This window comes from Pimephales promelas, chromosome 15 (assembly GCF_988280905.1).
Source record: "Pimephales promelas chromosome 15, fPimPro1.hap1.1, whole genome shotgun sequence".
Taxonomy (NCBI): Eukaryota; Metazoa; Chordata; class Actinopteri; order Cypriniformes; family Leuciscidae; genus Pimephales; species Pimephales promelas.
This window is the reverse complement of record NC_142783.1, coordinates 31,567,077-31,593,809: the sequence shown is the minus strand read 5'-3', so window position 1 is coordinate 31,593,809 and position 26,733 is coordinate 31,567,077. Positions and strand designations below refer to the sequence as shown.

The 26,733-nt window shown below is 36.1% G+C and overlaps 1 protein-coding gene across 1 annotated transcript in view; it reads right to left on the bottom strand.

Annotated features, from left to right (window-relative positions):
• Positions 1 to 26,733, bottom strand: part of jmjd1ca (jumonji domain containing 1Ca) — a 57,379-nt gene that overhangs the window by 27,313 nt on the left and 3,333 nt on the right. Inside the window, exons 2-3 of the mRNA XM_039666573.2 lie at positions 20,106 to 20,273; positions 5,071 to 5,184 (exon numbers count right to left, since the gene is read on the bottom strand). Of these exons, the coding sequence (XP_039522507.2) occupies positions 5,071 to 5,184; positions 20,106 to 20,273 (282 nt within the window). The remainder of the gene's footprint in view (positions 1 to 5,070; positions 5,185 to 20,105; positions 20,274 to 26,733) is intronic.

Below are 26,733 nucleotides of genomic sequence, written 5' to 3'. Positions count from 1 at the left end.
AGCCCCAATATTGAATATTATTTCTAATATACTGATGCTAATAATACAAGATTATAGATTTTGATATACGGTTTCCACTCCAAATGTATCACATTACAAAAGCTACAGGCTGTTTCATATTGTGATGCAAGTAATGGTTTATTTAGAATTTTTTTTATTATATCGTTTTCTCTGTTACCACAATCCTTACAAGTTTGTGGGCTAAATGTGGTTGTTTTTTTTCTAAGGTCTATGCTATATTTAAAGCTTTCTTTAAGCAAGAGAGTCAATAAGAGTGGAAGAGTAAATTGATTGAACGAAATGAAAAACGAATCAGATAAAGAAGCCAAAGGTGAGAGAGAAAATGAAAACTGAAAAAGAGCTAAAAAATATTGTGAATGTGTAAAACAGATGAAAAGCAAGTTTTTTTTTATACACAGATTGAAGAAGACCGAGTTTGCATGTGTGTGTGTGTGTGTTTTCTATGTTATAGGGACAAAATGTCCCCAAAACGATAGTAAAACATGAAAGTTTTGCAAAATTCCGGTCCCATGAGAAAAACAGCTTATAAATCAAATGAAATTATATACTTTTTTTTAACATGTAAGGGTTCTGTTTAGGGTTGGGGGATAGAATGTAAAGTTTGTACAGTGTAAAAATCATTATTTCTAGGAGACTTTTCTAAAAAACCAAATGTGCGTGTGTGTTTAGATTGAGGGTGGCTGATTCACAGCCCAGTGTCTTTCTCACCACAGCCTCAAAAGGGAAAGTTGTTCCACAGAGCCTAATGGAAACCACTCTGTCTGCTTTTCCCTTCAGTAAACCTCTCCCCCTTCACTCACTTACTTCAGTCTATCTCTGTCGTACATAAGCACACACACTCACTCACACAGGCATACACACTGTTTGGAGCTTCCTAAAAACAGCTGCACTGTTCCAGTTTCAGCTTAACAGGTCAACAGTGCTTAACCCTTCCCTCTACACACACACACACACATCCTCTCATTACTCGTCAACTCACATACTTTCTCACACACACATCCCTTTACATGTGCTAAGTAAAAACACAGCTTTGAGTTGTCAAGGAAACAGCAATAAATACACAGTCCTCCATCCATGCTCTATTTTCCCTGATAGATCTCTCTCACTCTTTCTCTCCACCTTTATCTCGTTCCTTCTCTCTCTCTTTCTCTCTGCTCAGTAATTTACTCACGTCTCAACATTCAGAGCTGTGGAGACTGAGAGAAACACCGTATAGTAAGTAGAGCAAAGAGTAAAGTTGAACATAAAAGGAATAGAATAGTGTGTAGTACAACAGAATAAAGTAGAAGAGAGAAGAATGAATACAGAAGCATCTGATCATACAGAATAGAATAAAGAGTGTAGAAAAGAGCAGATTAGAGCACAGTAGATTAGAATAGCATTAGTAGATGGAATAGAGAGAAAAATAGAACAGAATAAAATAGACTAGATATAGTTCAAAAATAGAACAGCAGAATACAGTTGCACTGAATTAGAATGGACTTAAATAGAACAGAATAGAGAAGAATACTGAGTATTTAGTAGTGTGAATTCGGACATACACCGTAAAAATGAATATGCTTTATCTAATCATTAGAATTGTGGCAACAGATTACAAGCAATATTATTAATTCAATTTAACAAATTAGAATTGAGTAATAATTAATCAAATTATTCCTTAAAAGTTAACCATTTAAAAGGAGTAAAGTTTACACCAAAAAATTTAACACATATATCTCACTAACAGACAGACGTCAAAGATTAATTAAGAACTCTTTATCTTATATTGCCAACATTGAAGACGCCTGATGTTAACAAGCAGAATCACTGAAGGGGAAAACCTTCATTTTATAACAAACCTAAAACAAACACCGATCATCATAATGATCACTCAATTTATGTTTTTTTTTTGGTTGTTGTTGTAAGTTTTACTCTTTTTAAACGGTAAACTTTTAAGGAATTAATCTGATTAATTATTACTCAATTCTAATTTGTTAAATTTAATTAATAATACTGCTTGTAATCTGTTGCCACAATTTTTTTGATTAGATAAAGCATATTAATTTTTTACAGTGTACTTCTTTTGTCACATACTATTTTTCGCCTACTATGGAAAGTATGTGATCTAGGATGCAGCCCTAGTTTCACGAATTAACCGATTCAATGACAAATACATTTTTAACAGTCACTTGCCGCCACCTACTGGCAAAATAATGTAATTGATAATCGATCGTTATTTGACTCGTTGTTTGTTACTTTCAAAAGGGGATTTGCTCTATTTTGATCACTACTGTAGACATCAGTGTTTATATCTGAACTTTAAAGTTTTATTCCACTTCTATAATAACGATACTGTGTGGTTGAAAAGACTGTTTGTGAGGGTGTTTCATACGTAAACATGAAAACTGCTCCCTCTCAGCATTCAGAGGCAGCACAAACACACATTTGAATGCTCGTATGGTTTGTCAAAGGGTTAATAGACGAATCGTTGTTTTTTAAGAGTAAGATCACGTGGGTGTTTGAGATCGGGATCTTTAAACTATTAATTCAGACCACATCAGTGTCATGTGCCGGCGCTTTATCCAGACATTCTCTAATGCTTTCCCTCCCTCTCCCTTGCGTTTCTTTCTCACAGCCTCACAGTTCCCCCTACACACACACACACACACACACACACGAAAGAGAGGGGTCTCTCTTTTATCATCCATCCACAGGCATCAGAGACTGGAAGTGATGAAATGATGCAGTGGTGTGTGAGCTGTGTGTGTGTGTGTGTTTCTTCACATCTCACAGTGAAAGTAAACAGTTTTACGCAGAGCACTACAGTCCTGTGTCTTCTCCTGCACTAAATGATATGATTGCTCCATGTGATGATGATAAACAAACACAGCCTGCAGTATTTAAAGGAGGAGGAGCATGTGCTAATCACACACCCTTTACAAAAACACACACTCATACACTGATGAAATCACTATGAGAATACTCTCTAAAACACACTCTAAACTTAACATGCATTACACAAATCCAATCCAACTATCAAATCCAACAGAAAAGCTCGAACAAACCAAGACATTATTATTCCGATTATGTTTGCAGGAAAATATGAAACTTTGCTTTTTTGTAGTTTCCAAAACTTTGCAAAGCTGATGTAGTTTCTATATATATATATATATATATATATCTTTGTGGGAAAAATCTTGATCAGGTTCTTTCAATGGTGGGTTTGTGTTTGTCTTTACCAGTTCTCCACTCAGATTATTCAATTAAATCAATGTAATAGTATTTTAAAAGTCATTTAGTGATAGTTTGGTGATATTTTTTTATATTGGCAACTGATCAACATATATTTAGATCTGAATAAATTTGCTAACATGCCGTTTGACATGCAACATGTTTTTTTTAGCATTAGATATGTTTATCGCTTTTCTCATGTCTCGAACACTGAAATCTGTACATTGACAGGCTCATTATTTCTATTAAATACACTACACATATAATATACATGTACACTACCGGTCAAATAAATACTTTCTATTCATATTCAATTTATCAAGGTTTCCACAAAAATATTAAGCAGCACAACCATTTTAAACTGTGATAATAATATTAAAATGTTTCTTGAGAGACATTTCAGCATATTCGAATGATTTCTGAAGGATCATGTGACACTGAAGAGCTGAAAATTCAGCTTTGCATCACTGGAATAAATTACATTTAAAAACATACTAAAATAGAAAATAGTTATTTTAAATAGTAGTAATATTTCCCAAAATGACTGTATTTTTGATCAAATAACTGCAAATAAATTTTCCCCAAAAACATTTAAAAATCTTACTGAACTTTTGAAAGGTGGTGTAAAAACTATATTCTGAACACACACACACACACACACACACGCACACACACACGCACGCACACACACACACACACACACACACACACACACACACACACACACACACACACACACACACACACACACACACACACACACACACACACACACACACACACACACACACACACACACACACACACACACACACACTACTACACAAATACTACTGCAAAATACTGAGAATATTATATATAAACGCTACAGAATATAGTCAGAGAACATCATTTGAAGACTTAGATGATAAGCCTTAGATTCAACACTCTGCTGTCTGTTCTGTGAGAGTTTCATAATTTATATAGAAATATTATTATAGAAATCTACATTCCTGTGTTTACATCGCAATGCTATTTTCCAACACTACTTCCCCTGGAAAGCTACATTAAATTGACTTTCAGCCGTTCTGTGAATATAAATCTTATTATGCAACAAGTTTTATCTCATTTTTTTTCATTGCCAAGAGATGAAATGATAATTTGCAATTAAACAGGCTATTTTGGATATACATACCTAAAGGCACAAACACTCACCAATGCAACACTATCACAAACACTCACCAATGCTACAAACACAGACTAATTAAACCAGTAATGACTTCACATATCACACTTTTATGAGGAGGTCTGAGAAAGCAGTGATAAAAATCTCATCTTTAGCAAATATGTAACACCTAGAGCAAAAGAGAGAGAGACTGAGCATAAATATGATGGTGTTGACATTAAATAAAAAATGTTTCAGCATAAACTGAAGGGAGATGAGAAAAGGCTAAATGGATTCTTATTTCATGCTCTAAAATACAGCTGTACACATCATTATATTTACACCCTTTTTTATTATATTGCAGTGATACTTCAGGTCCTTATTACTGTATGATATTTTATGAATGCATTTCATTCATTCATGTCATAAAAGCCTTTATGTCTAAGTAGATCAATAGCTCACCATGCTCATGTCCCAGAATTCCAGTCACCCAAAAAGACAATGACTTGCCCTAAAGGAAAGCTTCTTTCAACACTTTATACATTTTAACAAAAGTGTTTGTCCTTTGAAGTGGCCTGTGATTTAATCACACTGTGATACAATGAATGCCAGTCATACATACAGCACCTCCACACACACACACACACACACACACACACACAAACCTGAATTATAATAATAACTTGCACACACACCTCGAATGGCTGGAGCTCCTCCTTTTCTGTGTAGAACTCCAGCTGTCTGTCAGAGATGAACTCCACCACCGACAAGCCTCCCACGCATGACTGACCAATCAGAGGCTGGAATCTCTGTAAAGCAAAACACCACATCCAATCAGTCGACTTCATCAGAAGCCAAAGCTATCTAAACCTTTTCAAGGGAACAAGGTCTTGAACTCATGTGTGCTCATCATTTAAACACGTTTTAAAATATATATTTCAAGGCAAAAAGTATTCTTTAGAAATATCATGAATTATTTAATTCGTACATTTTATTAATCTGAAATTATCTGATATTTCAAGAGCTTTTAAACTTGACACACAGTATTAGGGGTCTTCCCTATGATATCATTTCCTGTTTGATCTTTTTTGTTGTTTGTGCATTTGGACCGTTGCACCATGCAAGGTTAATCAATAAGGTTTTTTTTAAAATAATTATTAAGATTTTTTCCTTTATTATGATATCAGGATAGTAGTATCATCACCCTGACAACAACACTTAAAATTGAAAAAAAATGATTAGAAATTAATTTTAAATCAAAAATTAACAATAAAAATAACCGTCATGTCATTGACATATGCGCAAAATAGTGGTAAGCAGGTAAATTACATACAGTACCTACAGTAAGCATGTTGAACAATATCTTTGTGAAATAAGTGCTGCTCTTTTGAACCTTTTAATCAAACAATCTAGAAAAATGTATAACATTTCCACAAAAATATTAAGCAGTAGAACCTTTTTCAATTGTGATAATAAGAAATGTTTCTTGACTCTTGAGCAACAAATCAGCATATTAGAATGATTTCTGAAGGATCATGTGACACTGAAGAGTAATGATGCTGAAAATTCAGCTTTGCATCACAGGAATAAATTACATTTTAAAATATGCAAGAATAAAAAAAAACAGTTATTTAAAAAAAATTTATTATGGTCTATGCATCACATTTACTCCACCTAAAAAAAAATAAAAAATAAATAACATTAATTTCAAATAAACAATTCAACAACAAAAAATAAATAAAAGAGTCACTTTAACTTTAACTTATGTGCATAAGTTCAAGTAAGCAACGCTCCATACTGCATAATTGTGTGTGTGTGTGAGCAAATATCTTGTGAGAACTCAGTTAAACTCTCATCGATCAAGTCATATTCTCTATGCATGGTTTCTATTTATATAAATACTAGGCCAGCACACTCAAATTTTCCATGTCTGGCTGCTTGGGTTATGTGTGTGTGTGTGTGTGTGTGTGTGTTCGTTCATGTACTGTAAGTCAATGCATATTATGCAACAACAATTTTCATGTCTCTGCAGTTTGCTGAAGTGAAATCTAATCTTAATGTGGCCACAGTGTTATGGGATGTGCATGTGAGTGTGAGTGTGGGTCAGGTTTTGCTTACATTGTGGGAACCAGATGTCCAGCCAGCATGGATGACTTAAACATAATAAATGTCATAATGAAAATGCAAAATAGTTGAGGAGGGTATGGTTTATGTACAAAAGACAGAAAACTTCATCAGCTCAGTATAAAAACAACAGATGTCAAAGGAAAGTTTTTTTTTTGTAGAGGCATTATACATGTGGCGACCTCTGAGGATCCAAACATCAGTCAACCAAACCTCAATTCACTGTGTACTGTGTGCCAGTCTGACTATGTGTGTGTGTGAGACTCATAAACCATGAGCTGGAGGGTAAGGGGACAAACAGAACGTGTGTGTGGGCTATTTTTAGACACTCTACTGACTGTGTGCAGTTCACTCACACACACACTGTCGCACACACACCCCACAGTTACACACGTTTACCGCACTGTGGTTTGAGACTCTGTTCTGTCAGTGAGGCATACAGAGAGAGAGGACAAACAGTCAGGACAAACATTCTTTAGCAGCATAACGACTTCATTAAGACACAAATCTGTGCACAATAAACACATTTAATGCACGCACGCACTAACAGCTAAACTACTACAATTCTGCTTCTAGAAATATATAAATAAATAGACTAATTTTAATTACTATAAGTAACAGATTCCAAGGTAAAGTGCTCGACCAGATTGATAATTGCCTATTTTGAGACTGTCGACATTAGCCAGTAATTGACCAGTTAGAAATAAGACCAGTTTGTATAAAAATTATTAATACTTTTCCCCCCAGCAAGGACATTTTATCAAAAGTGACAGTAAAGATATTTTAAAAAAAAAATTCTTGAGCAGAAAATTGGCATATTATAATGATTTCTGAAGTGTCATGTGACACTGAAGACTGTAGTAATGATGCTGAAAACACAGGAATCACAGGAATAAACATTTTAAAATATACTACAATAGAAAACGTATTTAAAATTGTAATAATATTTCACAATATTACTGTTTTACTGTATTTTTAATCAAATAAATGCAGCCTTGACGAGCACTTTTCAGTGTATAAAATACACTGGCATTAAAGTTTGGGGTTGTACGATTTTTTGTAAGTATTGTCAAATTTATGTTAATGTATGTAAATGTTAATTTCATTTCAGCTATTTGAAGTACTGTACGTCCCATTTACAATCATTAATTTAAATATTTGTAATATATCAGCATATATTGCCAGTATATTGTCCTTCATCCGCTCTTTGCAGCAGATATCAGCGTTGGCTAATAAAAATCCCTATCGGTCGATCGCTAATGAAAATCAATAATGTATTGTGTAATGTAATGCCATTTATAAAACGGTTAGTTCCAATCCTTGATTCTGATTACTTTATTCATGATAAAACACAGCTATGATATGTTGTTTTTACTTGAGCTTTCATGCATATTACTCACGTTGTTGCTCTTCATGGTCCGGGACTATTTTTTTCTAGCGGAAGGAGGGCTTTTGGTGATTTTACTTCATGAAAGTTGCACTAATACATTTTTTTTACTTTTATTTTTGTATTGTGTGGTACAACACCCAACAACGCCCTTCAGCCGTTACTTATTCACAATCCAGCACAGCCTCTCGTACCTTATTGCTTACGTAACATGTCCACGCGAGAATAAACCAGTGTCTGCAGTGTGATATATATTACAAAGTCTGTGGTAAGCCATAAAACAAAGTCAAAAGAATCTAGTCTAATCATAAACTTAAATGAGATCCACTCCACCTTCAGTCCATGCATGTCTGTTTAATAACTCACACATTTTTTAGGGCTGTCAAACGATTAATCGTGATTAATCGCATCCGAAATAAAAGTTTGTGTTTACATAATAAATGTGGGTGCACTGCGTATAATTATTTTATATATATATATATATATATATATAAATACACACACGCTTGTATATATTTAAGAAATATTTTCATGTATACTGTATATAGATTTAAATATAATTTATATTATATATAAATATTTTATATATAAATAATATTTTTTTCCTAAATATACAAGCATGTGTGTGTATTTATATATTTACAAAATAATTATACACAGTGCACCCACATATATTATGTAAACACAAACTTTTATTTTGGATGCGATTAATCGCGATTAATCGTTTGACCGTGTGTGATTGAGTGATTTGAGGTTTTACTGTCCTTACGTAATCAAAACCTGAGCCACACACATCACATTCAACACAAGATCAAAATCTGGACCACAAAAGCGCATGTGATTAAACTTTGGAAGCCTCATTTGCAATGATCACACACACACACACACACACGCACACACACGCACACACACACACACACACACACACAACTACTCTCCCCTCTCCCTCTGTCCTTTCATTTCTCTCCCTCACTCGAACACAATCTAGGTCACACACCTGCTGAAGCGCGGCCATATACACCCTCACTCTTGGCAGAGCACACAGTGTTGCCATGGTTTTAGTGTGTGTGTGTGTGTGTGTGTGTAACATAAAGACTTCATTAAGCCTTTAAAGCTGCTTGGGTCTGTCTCTACACATGCTTTGAGGGACAGAGAGCGTTTGTGTGTGTGTGTGTGTGTGTGTGGTGTAAGGGAATGCACGAGAGGCTATATTCGCATTTTTGAGACCATTTATATTTGTGTGAAGAAGGATGCGTGTATGTAATTAGAAATGTCTGCTTAGCGTGCGTGCACACACACACACACACACAGAGGAACAATCAAACAAGCAGCAGTCAATGCTGATTGAAAAAACAGAGATAAAACAGAAAGAGTTAGATGGTAAATGTCATATCAGTCCACACCCACTGACAGAGAGAGAGAGAGAGAGAGAGAGAGAGAGAGAGAGAGAGAGAGAGAGAGAGAGAGACACTGGGGGAATAACAGCAGTGTTAATCACTGACCCTTGGGCTATGACATACTGACACGTGTCTCGCCACAGTAGCTGCTCTTCTTTAACCCATGCAGGATCAATTTCAGCTCTGGTCTCTTCTGTAAATAATATGCGCGTTTTCAATCTACAGTCCTGAACTTGTGTTCAAACAGCAAGGAAAGAAAAAAAATAATCACATGATGACAAAAATGAATATAATTAAATGGAGAACAAGACTTTTTTATGAGAAGTCTAGTCAGATTTGACTTCTGATGAAATAACGCAGGAAACTCGTGCTCCTCGAGAGTCATTGTCTCACACTGAGGTCACAAGCTCGACATTTCAACTTTCAGTACTCATCACCAGATCCTCCCAAGTCTATTATCTATGCTATCCGCGTGCATTTTATAGCATTACACACTTACTTCATATGAAAAAGATTTTTAAGAAAACGGTGCTTCCCATCGAGCTTTAAAAGAGCAACCTATATGAGTACTATCGATGTCTTCTGGTGTAGAACTTGTAAACTCCTAAATGTTTCACAGCAACAGAAAGTGTTTCTGGGTTGTCCTGCTCTGTTCTCTCTCTCTCTCTGGGTAAACGTGACCTTTCGTCTGTGTTTTTCCCCTCTCACAGAGCTTGTTCTGGATAAAAAAAAAACGGTCTCTGCTTTCTATTCTGATCTCAGTTAATACTTTCTTTTAAGTGCTTCTGACTGCATTCAAACTGCTCTGATTTAGTGTAGAAATCTCACCCAAGCGGTCTTTCATGAGAAACCTTTTATTATGGGAAAAACTATACTTGTATTTTTACCTTAAATTTCCCTTATATTCTAATTAAATAAAAAGGTCAAAGGGTCTACATATATTCAGAGACTCTGAATATGAATATTATCTCATATTCCTTCAAAGAAATGAAAGCAGATTCAAATATTGGCATAGTATAATGCACAAATATTTGGATATTTTGAGAATGTGAAAGTTTGCACACTTCTTATCAGTTTTTCTTTTTAATATACATCTCTCTCATGGCATATCTGGGAAATAATTGTTTTGGGAATTAGGTTTTGTAATGGTACTTACTGTCGGTGTCATTAAACAAACATTCCTAAAAAACAAGAAAGTAAAGCCCTGAAAAATCATGTTCAGGGAAAAAATCTGCAATCCTGGGAGTGCAGTATGAGTGCTGCTGACTTTGCTTCATGACAAAAAAAAAAAAAAAAAAACAGCGAACAAAGCGTGTAGGCCCCAAATTGCACAATAACGGATGGTGAGGTTCTTACTCTTTTCTTTTTCCTCCTCTCGCTCTGTTTATGTGTGTGTGTGTACATGTGTGTGTGTGTGTCAGAACCCTCTTTGTTTTGGCTCTCCAAGTGGCTGACACAGCCAACAGCAAGACAGAGCCTCAGTGTGTGTTTGAAAGAGAGAGAGAGCTAGACTCTAGACAGACAGACAGGGAAGTGTGTGTGTGTGTGTGTGTGTGTGTGTGTGTGTGTGTGTGTGTGTGTGTGTGTGTGTGTGTGTGTGTGTGTGTGTGTGTGTGGCAAATTTATGACCAGCTGAGTGAGTAATAGTGAATGCACTTCCACAGAAATTACTCTCTCTACTACACACACACACATACACACACACACACACACACCAGACCGGCGGTAAATATGTACGGATAAAAAACAAACAGATCTGCCAGCCATAAATAGAAGATATACATCATACACAACCTTTGCTCTGCTCTACACACAAGCAAAACTAACACACACAGACCAGACTTGTGAATATGTACATACAAAATCAAATTTGCCAGTCATAAACAGAACGTTGTATATTAACCTTTCTTTCTATACACACACACACACACGCGCAAGCAGGCTCTCTGCTGTGGATCCGCTTTGTCTCTCTGGACACTAGTTAAGCATGCGCACACACACACACACACACACACACACACACACACACACACACACACACACACACACACACACAGAGTAATGGAGTCACTTCCTGACTGAGTCACATAACTGATTAGTCATTTGGCAGCTAGAACGGCATGTGCATTTGAGTGTTGAATATGAATAATTGTGTTACAGTAAGGGATGAAAATCATTAGAGGTTCGTTTTGCCAATGGACAGACTGATACAACTGGCTGTTCCTCTAAACAGAGTGAGCAACCTGGACAGCATTTCTGGGCATCGTAAGTAGATTTAAATTTATATGCACTTGTGATGTCCAGAATTGCTGCATCAAACACTCAAAAATGTGATTGAACAATCTGATGCACAAATTTTCTGCATAAAACATGCATCAAATATGAACATTTAAATCTAACCTGTGAATGAAACTCAAATTTAATTTGAACAAAAGTATATTGGATTGAAGATTCAAATGCACTATGATGACCCAAACTGGTGAATCAAACATAATGTTCAAAAGGACAGATAACACCCAAACATGCTGAATTAAACATATAAACATTCAAATCTGATGTGAAATAAACAATAATGACAAAAATACTGAATCAATCAAATGAACATTCAAATCCAACTTATAAATTATTCTAAAAATGCTAATTTGAACAAGAGTACGTTGGAAATGAATCAATGGCTATAATAATATCATTCAAACGTCATTAGAACGATCAATTTTATGACGTTATAGAAATGTTGTATTTTAACATTATTTCCTGGTTATAAGAATGTTATTAGAATGATAATAAATAACAAATTTAGGTTATACTGGGTGCTATTCTCTTCTACAATATTCACTAATGACCATAAAATCGGCCATCCTAAGTCAATTTATTGCAGTAATTCCTCTCTCAACCAGTAGAAAATACTTTGAACACCTGATTATGCATGCATTTTTTTTTAAAACATGATATACATTTTTGTTCTAACCGTCCAGGACTAGGTCAAAAGCATCTACAGTGCCCAAAAATTGCTCGACTAAGCATTCAAACATTACAATGAAGATTCACATGCTCTATGATCCCTCAAACTGGTGAATCGAACATACAGTATACATTTTTAAAAGAACAAATAACGAAAAATGCTAAATTAAACATATGAAAGTACAAATATAACGTTCATGCCCCAAAATGCAGTCTGGGTAAGCAGCTCACGGACAGAGGGAAGATATGACCAGGCATTTGTAAAGACACACTTTACATAAACGAAGCAGGACAGAACATGACGTCCATCAAGGACGAATGTGGAAACATCAGTTTTATCCACTAGTTTAACTAAATATCACCAGATTTATTTCTGGACACAGACTCGATTCAGTCTGGTGTGTGAGGAACTAGAGATTGATGTGTCTTCTGTGGCTTTCCTGAATCTGCTGTGATTCATTTACATTACATTTGGGGAAAAATGAGCATGTGTGTGCCACTGTTTGTGAGTCTGTTTCCGCTGCACTCACACACACTGAGTGTAAGCAATCACAGCGCAAACAAACATCAGTGTGTGTGTGTGTGTGTGTGGTCCTGTCTCTTCTTAAACGATGACATCATTGGTGCTGACTTGAGCTCATCACAGACAGGCTTATAATCCCTTAACCTGGATCTATTTAACCACCTGCCATTACAGACAGCAGAATCATCAGAGAGAGAGAGAGAGAGAGAGAGAGAGAGAGAGAGAGAGAGAGAGAGAGAGAGAGAGAGAGAGAGAGAGAGAGAGAGAGAGAGCGTGCCGCATGTGTGTGTCTAACACACAGCAGAGCACTGATACTTATGTAAACACTGCAGGGTGATGTGTGTGTGCGAGACGGAGAATTAGTGAGTGAGAGAAGAGAGAGAGCTCGTCTGGTAGTAGATGTTGACGTGTGGTTAGACCGTTACAAGGACGGTGCAAAGAACAGGCAAGGGGGCGGAGGGTCTCACACACACACACACACACACACACACACACACACACACAAGCTAAATATAGAGTCCTGCCGAGGCTTCAATCTCACACATACACATTGTGAGACAAGTCAAAACACAAGCATGAGATGAAACAAATAACAACATGTAATTTTGTGGGCAAAACAGGGTAATTTTACGAGTCACTACACTGTAAAACAAAAAAAAAAAACGTAATAATAAACGTAAAATAACGTTTTTTCTTCTTCTGTCAAATCAACTAACATAATAACTTAGATAACATAATAGTTTGAGTTTCTGATTATTAAATCAATCTCCTTCATTGTTTTAACTCAATTCTTCGATTTCAATGAACTTAAAGTTAAGGCAACCAGGTCACTTCATTATTTAAGTTAAACCAGCAATATTTTTTTACAGTTTATAGAACCAAGCAGCTTTCTGTTGGTCAGCAGGACAGATTTCAATGACCATCCTGTGTGGGAAACTTTCCGCATAACCTTTTTTCTATTTCTATTGAAATGAGTGTATTTTGCCCGCTAAAACTAAAAAATATAGGTAAATATGAAACGTAATGTCACGTAATTTAGCAAGAAAAGTAACGTACAACTAAATAAATTGAAATCGCAATATGGACTATTGTCTGTGATTATTACACCGTAAAAAGAAATTTGAAGTCTACAATGTTTTGCATGTCTCAGGATGAACACCTTTCATCTTCTACAGTTTCATCTATTACACATACTTAAACATAAATTAATTAATAAATTAATTGCAAAAATTATTTTTTATTATAAATTTGAATTAATTCATAAAAAGAAAAGATAAAACTGAATTTGTGAAAAATAAAACCAACATCATACATTGTTAAAAAAAAAGGTCATAGTTGTAAATAAAACAATGATTATTGGTGTAAATCTAATGTTTTCTCAGTGCCCTATATTTTCTATAAAGTTTTATGAATTAAATTGATTAGATATGCTTATTAATGATTAACATTTAATTACACCATTAAATTTGAATCCAGAAAAAAAGAATTTGGGAAAATTTTCATTGGGCCCTAAAATGGACGTGCATGCTTTCTTGTGAAGGTTCATCCAAGTAAAAAAGTCGGAAACAATTATAAAGTGGGAAACCAACACCGATGAGAAAGAGACCCCAAACCCCCAGAGGAAATAAATTTCCTAGGACACACAGAGCCGTGCACACAGACGTGCGGTTGACCTGTTATTCCTCGGGGTCACAGAGTAATGTAAGCTCTGCAGCTGGTACATAAATATGACTTTGAGAGCAGAGTCCAAGGTAACTTGACACAACTCTACAGCTGTGTATAAACACACACACACACACACACTCTCTCTATTTAAACTGCATTCTGACTGATGAAGTGTAGCAAGAGACGGCTTTCTCTCTTCTGTGCTCTGCTGGGAAGTTAGAGAGGGAATAAAATGGGGAAAAACACAAAAAAGAAAGAGTGTCTGTCTCTCTCTCGCTCTCTGCTGAAATGATGGCACTGCTGTGCAGCTTCGGAAATAAATCTAAAATCACGTTCTCGTGAATTGTGCACATGTTCACGTACATCACACAGTGAATCATGAAAGCGCGCTGAATGTCTAGTCTGTGATATATATATATATATATATATGAAGAGTTCAGATGCAAAAGCCTCTAAATGCCATTTGAAATTTTCTTCTTTAATGATGATTTTTATCAAACTTGTATATTTAGGTTCAGTAATTTCACTTAAATAACAATTAATAGGTAATTAGCATTGCCATTTAAGTGAAATCACTGAACTCAAATATACAAGCTTGATAAAAATGATCATTCTAGAAGAAAATTTCAAATGGCACTTAGAGGCTTTTGCATCTGAACTCTTTATATATATATATATATATATAATTTATATCATAGAAAACATCTCTTATGCTCACCAAGGCTGCATTTATTTGATCAAAAAGCACAGTCATTAAAACAGTCAAATTAGTAATCTTGCAATGTAACATAAATTAAAATGTAATTTATTCCTGTGATGTAAAACTGAATTTTCAGCATCGTTACAGTCTTCAGTGTCACATGAATGATCCTTACTTGGGGCTCAAAAAAACATTTCTTATCTTATTCAAAGAACAGCATTTATTTGAAATGGAAGTCTTGGTTACACTTTAATTTAAGGTGTTTGTGTTATAGTGTAATTCTACATTTAAGTACTGGGTAATAATAAACTACACATATTACTTTAGGGTTAGGGTGTGATTTGGTTAGTTGCATGCAGTTTGCTCTGTTTATAGCAATGACTATAGTAACTACTGTATGTGTAATGTGTAATCTAGGAGACTGTAAAATACAGTGTTACCGAAATAGCATAAAAAAAGTCTTTACTGTCTATTTTGACATCAATATTATTAGAATACCTTTCAAAGCAATTTCCTGTCCAGCTGATAAATGATGAAAACATTGACAGCCAATCAGAATCTACATGAGCCTGCGGCAAACGTGCACTTTTAATAAAAATAATTATTATTGTCTGTTAGTGTGGATGCCAAAAGTTATCATGATAGTTATCTTGTTGCGAATGGGCCTTAAAACTATTCATTTAATAATTATTATTATTATTTATTCATACAGAAAATAATAATTGTAAAAAATTATTAATTCTTTTTTTTTTAAATATCACACTGACACGAAACTATATATTACACATAATATTCCTCACATAAATTCACAAATAAAATTAGAAAACACGTTGGTCATTGACAAGGCTGTCAGTAGTTTGGAACGGACCTTAGATATAATCAGCCAATGACACACAGTCCAAGAAGGTAATCTCATCACAGTCTGAATACTTAACCTGAGCACAGCTAACATCAGCACTAATTAACATAGGACCATCCAAGTTTACATTAGGTGTTTGACACTTAAATAAACAAATCAAATCAATCAATCAATAAGATTTGAAAACATATTTGAAATCTTTATATCAATATATTTTTTATTTATGATCATGCACATATTATTTTCTAAAGCTCAATAAATGAAGAAGCAGTTTGTCTAAATAAGATGCAAATGAAACAATTATGATATTGAGATATTGTATTGTAAGGTACTTTATGAGACCCTAAAGGTCAAAAAGTGCAGCCTTATGAAGGAGAGTGTGAACAATGCCGCATTTATTTTGCAGAGGTTATCAGGGATAATTTACATATACAGGTTTTAAAGGTCAACAGCTGTTGAACAGTATAATGAAAATAAACTACAACTTTCTGGCAGAAGAAATCCTGATTACCAAATGATTTAAAATTACTTTTTGGGGTTTTTGGGTACAACTTAGACTTTCTTGTGTCTAAAGGTAGTTATAATCCCTCATTTCCCCAAATCACCTCACATTCTTGAAAAACTGCAGGTCTTTTTATTTTCATAGTGTCAATAAAAAAGGACCGTAAAGGTCAAAAAATCTCTTAGCACCTGCAAATATGCACACACACACAAGTGCAAACACCTAATCTGTTCCCCCTCCCAACACGTTCAGTCTCTGTCTCTCTCTCTCACTCACTCGTGCTTTGTTAATAGTCTGTCTGACACTCACTCACACACACGCACGCACACAAACTGACTGGCTTTCATCCCGTGAGTGAGCGTCTGTCTCTTCTAATCTCTCTTTCTCTCTGACAAGTACACTGACATACATGCAGTGTTAATTTTTGACAACGAAGGTTGGATAGTGATACAGAAAAGAGGGCCAGGGAGATTATACTAGAAAAAGAGAGATAAAAAGAGAAAAAGGATGGTGTGTGTGTGTGCAGGTCACTGTGATAGAGCACCACTGCTGACTCAGTGCTATTCTACAGCAGAGAAAGTCACAAGCAGATCTGTGTGTGTGTGTGTGTGTGTGAGAGAGAGAGAGAGAGGAGAGGGGGGGACGGGACCAGAGTGTGTGTTCAACCCACAGGAAAATGTATTGCTCAGAGGTTCTTTCATACCCTATGCGTCTAAGTTACAATTCATTTAAGTTTCTCCTAGGAGAACAGCAAACAAATTAGATTATTAAGAGACATGCAGTGAGAGTATAGACTTATATATTTAATGTATATTAATTAATTAGGGATGGGCAATGATTAATCGCATCCAAAATAAAAGTTTGTGTTTACATAATATATGTGTGTGTAGTGTGTATAATTAATTTGTATATATAAATACCCACACATGCATGTATATATTTAAGAAATATTTGCATGTATATACTTTATATATATTTATACATAATTAATATTATATATAAATATATGATATATTAATAACACATTTTTCTTAAATATATACATGCATGTGTGGGTATTTATATATACAAATTAATTATACACACTACACACACATATAATATGTAACAACAAACTTTTATTTTGGATGCGATTAATCGCGATTAATCGTTGCCCATCCCTAGGGATGTTTGTTTGGCATGACTTTATATACAATGTTAAGGATGCCATGGTATATCCATGCCACAATGCGAAAGTTAGATTTCATGTAGTGTTTTTGTGAATGTAAAAGGTCTGCAAGTTTTACACATCAAACATATTCTGACAATTATCCAAATTGATTCAGTTTATGATTCCGATGCACTGAAATTGAGTCACTCACAAACTGAATGCCATTTTTTGGAACATAATCACAACTATTTAGCAAAATATGCTTCATATATTTGCACATCACGTAATTAAAGATTTACTAAACCAATAGCTCAAAATATGAATTTGTTTGTCATGTATAGGGAATAATGATCATGTATGTTGCTGGTAGCCAATCAACAGCGCCAATTTCAGTTATACACTCTATCACTTATTTTATAATGTCTTCAAACATGGTTCACCACATAAAATTTATAATGTGCGACTATTTGAGTCCAAAGTGTTTCAAAATCGGAAGCCGTGTCTGCAGTAATACCAAACTAATTCATCTAAATTCATAACAAGTTATCACGTATTTTGGTTTGCATCAATTTATTTAAAAAATATTAACTATTAAACTGTTTTCAACATTAATAATAAAACCAATAGGATCCAACTTGTGTGTGGGAGGCTGAGGCAGGCGTGTGTCATTGAGAGTGAAATAAAATAGAAGCGAGATGTGTAAAAACGAGAAAATAGCATGAAAAGAGGAAATAATGAGTTGTGTGTGTGTGTGTGTGTGTGTGTGTGTGTGTGTGTGTGCGTGCGTGCGTGCGTGTGTGTGTGTGTGTGTGTGTGTGTGTGTGTGTGTTGGCAGAGACAGATGAAGAGAGGAATTAGTGTAAAATTGCTCTTTCGTTCTCAGATGTTGCTGCAGAAATACCTTTTATGATATATAAAAAACACTGCCCATCTCACACACAGACTTGGATTGTTTTATCAGACAAAGCTATATGAATGGAGGAAGGTCACACACTCCTTATCTCTGCAACCTGTTGATCAAACAGAGCTCTGTTGCCACAGTTACCCACTCCACATAATGCAGAGTAACCCACAGAAAGACACAGTCAGTGAGATGCCATCATAAATGAAGTTACATAACCGTAGCGGCACAAATGACTGCTTTAACGTCTTTGATCTGCCGTCTGGAAGAAAAGGTAACGTGAGGTAAGGGAAGGTCATCTTTATTATCCCCAAGGGGCAATTTGTTTCACAGCCAGCAGTAAACCATACAATCAGCAAGAACAAACACTCAACGCCACACACACAAAGAAGGGAAACATTACCATATAAATAATTTAGCTAGAATAATTAACAAAAACAAAGGCAACTGGTACAAAAAAGGATTTTTAAACCTATTAGTTCTGTAGATTAGTCCACAAGTTCAGTAAAAAATACATGCGCTGGTGGGCTTCCACATGAGCCTCAAAAGTCAACTTTTCATCTATTACAGACAGTACTAAGGTATTTAAACTGATGTACAACCTCAACAGCATGATCATTAATAATGACTGTACGATTCTTCCCGAAATCTATAATCATCTCATTAGCTATAAATACATTGATATCCAAAAAGGAAAAATTGCACCAATCAATAAAATCTGCCAGTACAGAACCATGATCAGTCAGTATCCTCATTATTAAAGCGTTAGTTCACCCAAAAATTTAAATTATGTCACCCTCATGTCGTCCCAAACCCATAAGACTTCGGGACACAGTTTAAAAGAGAACTCTGGTGCAAAATGAACCTTTGGTCTAATAAAACATCGGTACACTCTAAAAAAAGCTGGGTTGTTTTAACCCAATTTTGGGTAAAATATGGACAAACCCAGCAATTGGGTAAAAAATGTAATTTAAAAATGTAACCCAATGGCTGGGTTTGTCCATATTTTACTCAAAATTGGGTTTAAACAACCCAGCTTTTTTTAGAGTGTACCTAGTCAACTGTTCTCTCAGATTTGTTTTCATGATAATCGAATGTAAAGAGTTTTATCTCTAAAAACTGTTTAGCATATAATGGTAGTACTGGGGGCATTTACAAAGTATAAAGAAATCGCTAGTTTATACCACTAACAAGGCTCAAAATAGCCCCACACTAACACAGTAATATGAGGGTCCATACATGCCTAATAAAACTTTATAATACTTTATACTCCGTTTATACAGGCAGCGCCATCTTAAAACCAATGAAAACGTGTATTTTTCAATCATTCAAGAATCATTTCAAAAATTCATATTGCAATCACTCTTTGCTTCTCAATATATTTAATATAGTCATATTTTACACAACATCTCCTTAAATAAAAACAACCAGACTGATAAAAACCACAACTCTGCATAAATCCAGTCAATCAGTTTCAAGCCCGTGCCATTTTTGCGTATAATATGCATCAGAGGGTCTGTGTGTAGTGTGAGTGGTACTTTCATGGTTTGTGTGGACTCACCAGGGCGGGTTGCAGTCTCCTCTTCTCCTGGGCGCTGCCGCTGCCGTTTGAGCCGGTTCTTCTGGCGGCCCAGACCAGTTCCTGCTCCAACAAAACCACCTCACATTCCTCTCGAAGTCTCCTCCACTTCCTCTCCGCGCTCTGCTCGCCGTCCCAGTGCACACACACCTAACGTATAGAGACAGAGAGAGGGTTGGTAGGTTGCGAATGTATGTGCGGACACAGAGGAACATGTGCAGACGCATATACAGTGCATGCGTGTTCACAATTAACTTGATTGATGCAGCTAATTAACAAACCATCCAAAAGTGATAAACCTAGTAAATTAGAAACAAATGTCAACACACCAAAAGCATACGTAACCACATAACCACTTGCACAAAACACGCTCACACACATGAAACTATCTCAGACACACACACATCAGACAACACAGTGATGTCTATTTCACTCCAGCTCTGAATTCAATGATGTCACCCAGTGTCATCATCACAGCGTCACAAGCGCTGCTTCTGACTGATGACTGAGCCAGACAAAATTAAAACATCCAGCCATCCAGCTCTACTGCAGCTTGACAATATTGCTCAATCTGTGGCAGATCTGAATCACAGAGTCACCAAACAGAAACTCACTATTAATATAGCATTGATCTAGCCCCACTCGCAGTGATTCAGAATTCATTAGCAGGTTTAAGGGTATAAAGAGGTGGAGTATCTCTGCTTCTCATCTGTGGTCCATGTGGGAGGAGAATCCAGCAGGACTGGTAATAAACAGATATGGGTTGATATAATTTGAGAATTCTGGGTGCATTTGAATGATTTTATTTGAATGTTTGAAAAGCATTTTTTTGCATTTAAAAAGCTTACTTTAGAATATATATATATATATATATATTAGGGCTGTGCAAAAATTAATTACGATTAATCGCATCCAAAATAAAAGTCTGTGTTTACATAATATATTTGTGTGTGCTGTATGTAATTATTTTGTATATATAAATACCTATGCATGCATGTATATATTTAAGAATTATTTGCGCTTAAATTTTGTATATATATATAAATACATAATCTATATTATATAAATATAAATATTTTATATATGAATAACACATTTTCTTAAATATATACATGCATGTGTGTGTATTTATATATACAAAATTATTATATACAGCACACACAAATATATTATGTAAACACAGACTTTTATTTTGGATGCGATTAATCGCAATTAATTTTTGCACAGCCCTAGTATATATATATATATATTTTTTTTAAATTTCAGAATTGTTGGACATTTTAAGTTCTAAATGCACATATCACACCTACATTTGCATAATTGTGCATTTAAACATTCAAATGAAATTTTAGAATGCCCAAAATAATTTAAATTTAAATTATTTTGGGCATTCTAAAATTTGATTTGAACGTTTAAATGCTCAATTATGCAAATGTAGGTGTGATATGTGCATTTAGTAATTCAAAATGAACATTTGAATGATCGATACAGAAGTTTTGGATATTATAGGCCTTTTTAATTTGAAAGTTTGATTCTGTATTATTTGGCCAGCATAGTCACGCTTGAACTTAAACTTTTAAATGTTCAATTCAACATTTTGGAAATTTGTAATCAAATGGTACAGCAGAGCAAACCCCCAAAGTCCCAGGTTTGATTTCCAAGGAAGTGAGAAAATGCATAGCCTGAAAACACAATAGGATGCTTTGGGTAAAAGTGTCAGCCAAATACATGCATGCTAATTACAATATTCAGCATTTTTGGATATTCTGGATATGTTTGTATCTTTGATTTAAATGTTCCCGGCCGGGAGATGTGGTTCATTGAGCGATTTTCACATTAAACTAAATGTTACTCTTCTTTTTTATGACAAACTGCAACTTTCTTGACTTTCAGAATTGTCTTTTAAATTGAAAAATATCAAATGTGTAATTGAGGGCACAGTTCAGACGTCTCTCGCCATTGACTTCCATAAATATTTTTTCCGAAATAAGGTCCCATGAGCCGGAAGCGGATGGACTTAGGCTCTCTCTCTGACCAATCAGTGACCTGCAGTGTTTACAAGTCACATTTTAGTATCGATAAGACTCGCTTGGAACCTAAATCGAGGTGGTACTAAAAAAACAAACAAAAAAAAAACCAAGTACTAAGTACTGTACACAGTGGAAACTACTGTGAGCTGTGCCATGTAGTGGATGGAAAATCACTATAATAAATAACTATAAGTACCTTTGCAATGCCATTAGAGTATTAGTAATCTGCTTAATATCTGCTAACACTTTATTGTGTTGCTCCCCAAAAGACATTCTACCGACTATTAACTTTGCAACTAGTATATCAGTTAACTACATGTAAACCTAACCTAACAGTCTACTAAAACTCTAATGAGAGTTAGTTGATATGTAGTTGCGAAGTTACTTTTAGTGAGTAGAACGTCTAAAGTGGACTTTATCAAAATAAAGTGCAACCAAATCAAACATTCACTACATTCATCTGATTCTGAAATGCTTTTGGAGACATAAGACAGTTCACCTTTCATTTAGTCTATAGCAAACTTCACACATTATTAAGCGTACCGATGCGCCTCTGTGTGCCAGAGATGGTTTGTCTCACACTCAACAGAAAGAGATTGCAGGGACACATGTTGTCATTGATCAAGATCCTCTGAGAGTGAGAGAGAGAGTGAACAGAGAGGAGAGAAAAAGGACCATTTTTGAGTTGCTATGCTACCAACATCGCTGTCTCTCCATCTCCCTCAACTTGTCTTTCATCCTCACCTTTTCCCTTCATCTTCTCACGGTCTCTTTCACACACAGACGCACTCAAACTCTCTCTCTCCCAGTGTAAGGATGCATGTCGGACACTGAGGAGATTTATGTGCACTCTTGCTGTTATCTCGGAGATGTGCGTGTGTGTGTGTCTGCCTGACCGAAAGTGTGTATAAAAAGGGCGAGCGTGAACGATAAACAGTAATTATTCATTTAGAGGAGATCATGAGTCATAGGAACCAGTCCTACTGCCTTCTGAATCCACACACACACACACATTTACACTGAGCTTCATCTGTCCTGCCAATGTAAAATGTGTCTACCATCACGTTAGGTTGTCATTTTTCACAGCGGCTGTTTTTTTCTGCCGTGCGTGTAATTATGATGATGTATGTATGCCTTCTTTGTGTGTGTGTGTGTCTCAGATGGTATTTTCTACTATATGTGTGTGTGTGCCGAGCTGTTCGGCCATGAAGCGCCGACAAGCTGTAACAGGTCAGAGAAGTGCTTCACACACAGTCACATGGGCGCACACACACACACATGCATACAACTCACAGGCACACCTGCAAATCCACTCAAGCATTGCATACTCACACTTCTGCAGTATCTCTTATTGACAGACTGCAGGAGAGAAACATTTACACACACACACACACACTCTCTCTCTCAGTAAACACTTCCCTCAGGCTTGTGGGAGGGAAACATTCACAGGCATCAGATTTCAGCCTGGACCACAGCCAACGCTCAGGCAGAAATGTGCTCATAGCATCAGCATTCACACACACACGACCTGACACTGCCTTCCTGTCTGACAACAAACCACACACTCTTTTTTATACGGGTGGTTTTTGAAGAGATGTACGTGTAATATTCTGCTAACCGTAATAATCTGTTCCAATCATTTCTGCAACACAAGTGAGGAGTGAAACGAGATGGGTCTGGTTGTGTTCCTGATGAAACCGACACTGTGTGTGTGTGTGTGAGAGAGAGAGAGAGAGAGAGAGAGAGAGAGAGGGACTGTGTGAGGGTCTGGTTGTGTTCCTGATGAAACCGACACTGTGTGCGTGTGTTTGTGTGTGTGTGTGTGAGAGAGAGAGTGAGAGAGAGAGAGAGAGAGAGAGAGAGAGAGAGAGAGAGAGAGAGAGAGAGAGAGAGAGAGAGAGAGACTGTGTGAGTGTGAGAGAGAGAGTCAGAAAAACTAAAGTCAGAATGCTGGTTCAAAACTGTCTTTTTATATATATATATATATATATATATATATATATATATATATATATATATATATATATACATGTATTTCATGCATTTGTTTACTGAGTCATTTACTGATTATTAGTTCTTTGCCTATGGCCAATGCTTTGGAAATACTGCATAAGTCATGCCAATAAAGCTCATTTGAATTTGAAAAATTTGAAATAGTGTGACTGTGTGTGTGTGAGAGAGAGAGAGGATTAAGTTCACCTATATTATTACAATCAACTTGCTATTACAAAATATATACAAAAGACACGATAAATACATTAAAATAAATTACACTTTCCTTCCTTTTTTTCTCTCCACTGAGAGCGAGAAAATGAGAGAGAGAGAGAGAGAGAGAGAGAGAGAAAGAGAGGGAGAGAGAGAAAGAGTCTGGGGAATAAAAGCATGCTGCCGACATAGTAGAATGAGACTATCATGTGACTGTGTGAGCGTGTTCGTGTCTGTTGTACATACTGTGTCTTTAGCGCTGAGTGCAAACACACACACACACACATTCACAAACTCTGTGATCCACGGAGGCGCCTCACTGATCAATAATTTACTGAGCGTAGAGAGAGGAAGGAAAGGTGGGCGGGTGAGAAAGAGAGAGATAGACAGAACAAGAGAGGAAAAAAGAGAGAGATGAAGACAGTGAAAATGTTTATAAAGTCCACGCACAGCTACATGAACACACACTGTGTGACAGGCATGTTAAATTACGACAGCGAAAGCACTAAATATTATTTTCTGTGTAATTTACAAAGATTAAATTGCAAATGAATCACTGATGAACAGGATTTAAATAGTAATTTATATTAATTGAAAAGTAATTACGCAATTAAATTAAAGTGCAACACGAACACTGTGATGTAAAGCAAAATATTCTGATCTCATAGCATAGTACAGTGTTATTAATTAACTAAATGACGTGCATTATATATTATGATCTGAACCCGTTTGAGATGAGGGTCTGGTGGATGTGAGCGCTGGAGTGTGTGTGGTTAGGTGTGGTGGAGAACTGTGTGTGTGTGTCATGTAGGTGTGACTGCTGGTGAACATAATGACTTGATGAGCTCGTTTTAGTGTGTGACAACAACAAAGAGGATATGGTGTCCTTTAAAATCCTCCCATTACTCCTTCCACAGGAGGAGTGTGTGTTGGACACCGGCCCCGTGACTGTGATTCTGTCATGCATAATATTCCACACTTTAAACAAACTCTCTCTCTTCTGTCTGCCAAATACATGCTCTCTCTCGCTTTCACACTCTCTCCTCCGCACATATAAAGACACGCAAACATTCACACAGATAGTGTGAGAGCTAAAGAGACGAGCACGCTTACACAAACATCCGAAACAACCGCACAGACACCGAACTCCCCGGGGCCCTGAAATCAAAAGACGAAGATGATTTCACAGATACTGCAGGACTAATAGGAGATTCTCTTTCACACAAACACACATCAATGCAAGCAATGCATAATCAGACGGAGAAATGGCAGAGTGGGAGTTAAGACAGCTTTGTATAGTAGTGTGTGTGTGTGTGTGTGTGTGTCTAAGCAAAGCTTAGATGTACAATCACACAGCCTGAGCTGGACTTCTTATGCATTTCAGGAGATAAGCTACAGCACACACACTACACACACACACACACACAAAATCTGTCTGCTCTGCAGAATCACACATTGCTTCCCTGGCACAGCTTCAAACCATCTGCCAAAGGTCAAGGGTCAAATGAGAAGAAAGCTGTATATAGAGCAGACCGACACACATTTTGCAGGCCGGCAGACTTAGAGGGTCACACATATAAACAAGAATTCACACGTTAGGTCAACAAGGCATTAGAAAGGGAGAGAGATGGTTTAAAAATGTTTTCCTTCTCTCCGCATGAGCTGATGAAATTCAACCCGTGTCTCTGACACTGCAGAACCATATATCTGTGTCGGTGTGTGTGTAGACAGACACACACACGTGCAGAGAGCTGGAATACGGCCCTCAGTGTGAACACATGCACGGGTGGGGAGGGGAGTGCTTAAATAGAGCACAGTACACACACACACACACACACAACCAGAGAGAGAGAGGGGAAAAGACAAGACAGAGACGAGGCCAAGCTGAGACATCTGGCTTTAGTTAATGCAGTGCAGAACAGAATTAGAGTACTATCAGAGCGAGTCGATAAAACGCACGCAGATGAAATTAATAAATGTCTGCATCAGATGAACGAATCTCACTGCAATATACTTGTGCAATCCAAACAGAAACACTGTCTGCACAAATAAATACATCATAACCGTGTCTCAGATTGCAAATATGTTAAATATTTTATAAGAATACAAGCGGCCGAGAGATATTGTGAATCAAGGTATGATGCGCATTACAATATACATACACAATCACATTACAGGACTGTCTATTTGCTTTTCAATGTCTAATAGGACTGATTCGAGCTATATACATTAGGTTACATCGCAATTTATAACTATTTTATGTTTTAGCAAATCAGTGGCTAATTCTTAATTCATACAATCACCATTGTACGTTTTCGGATCTGCTTACATCCCAGTGATGTAATATTTAGGGGTGGGGTTTTTCATTCATTCAT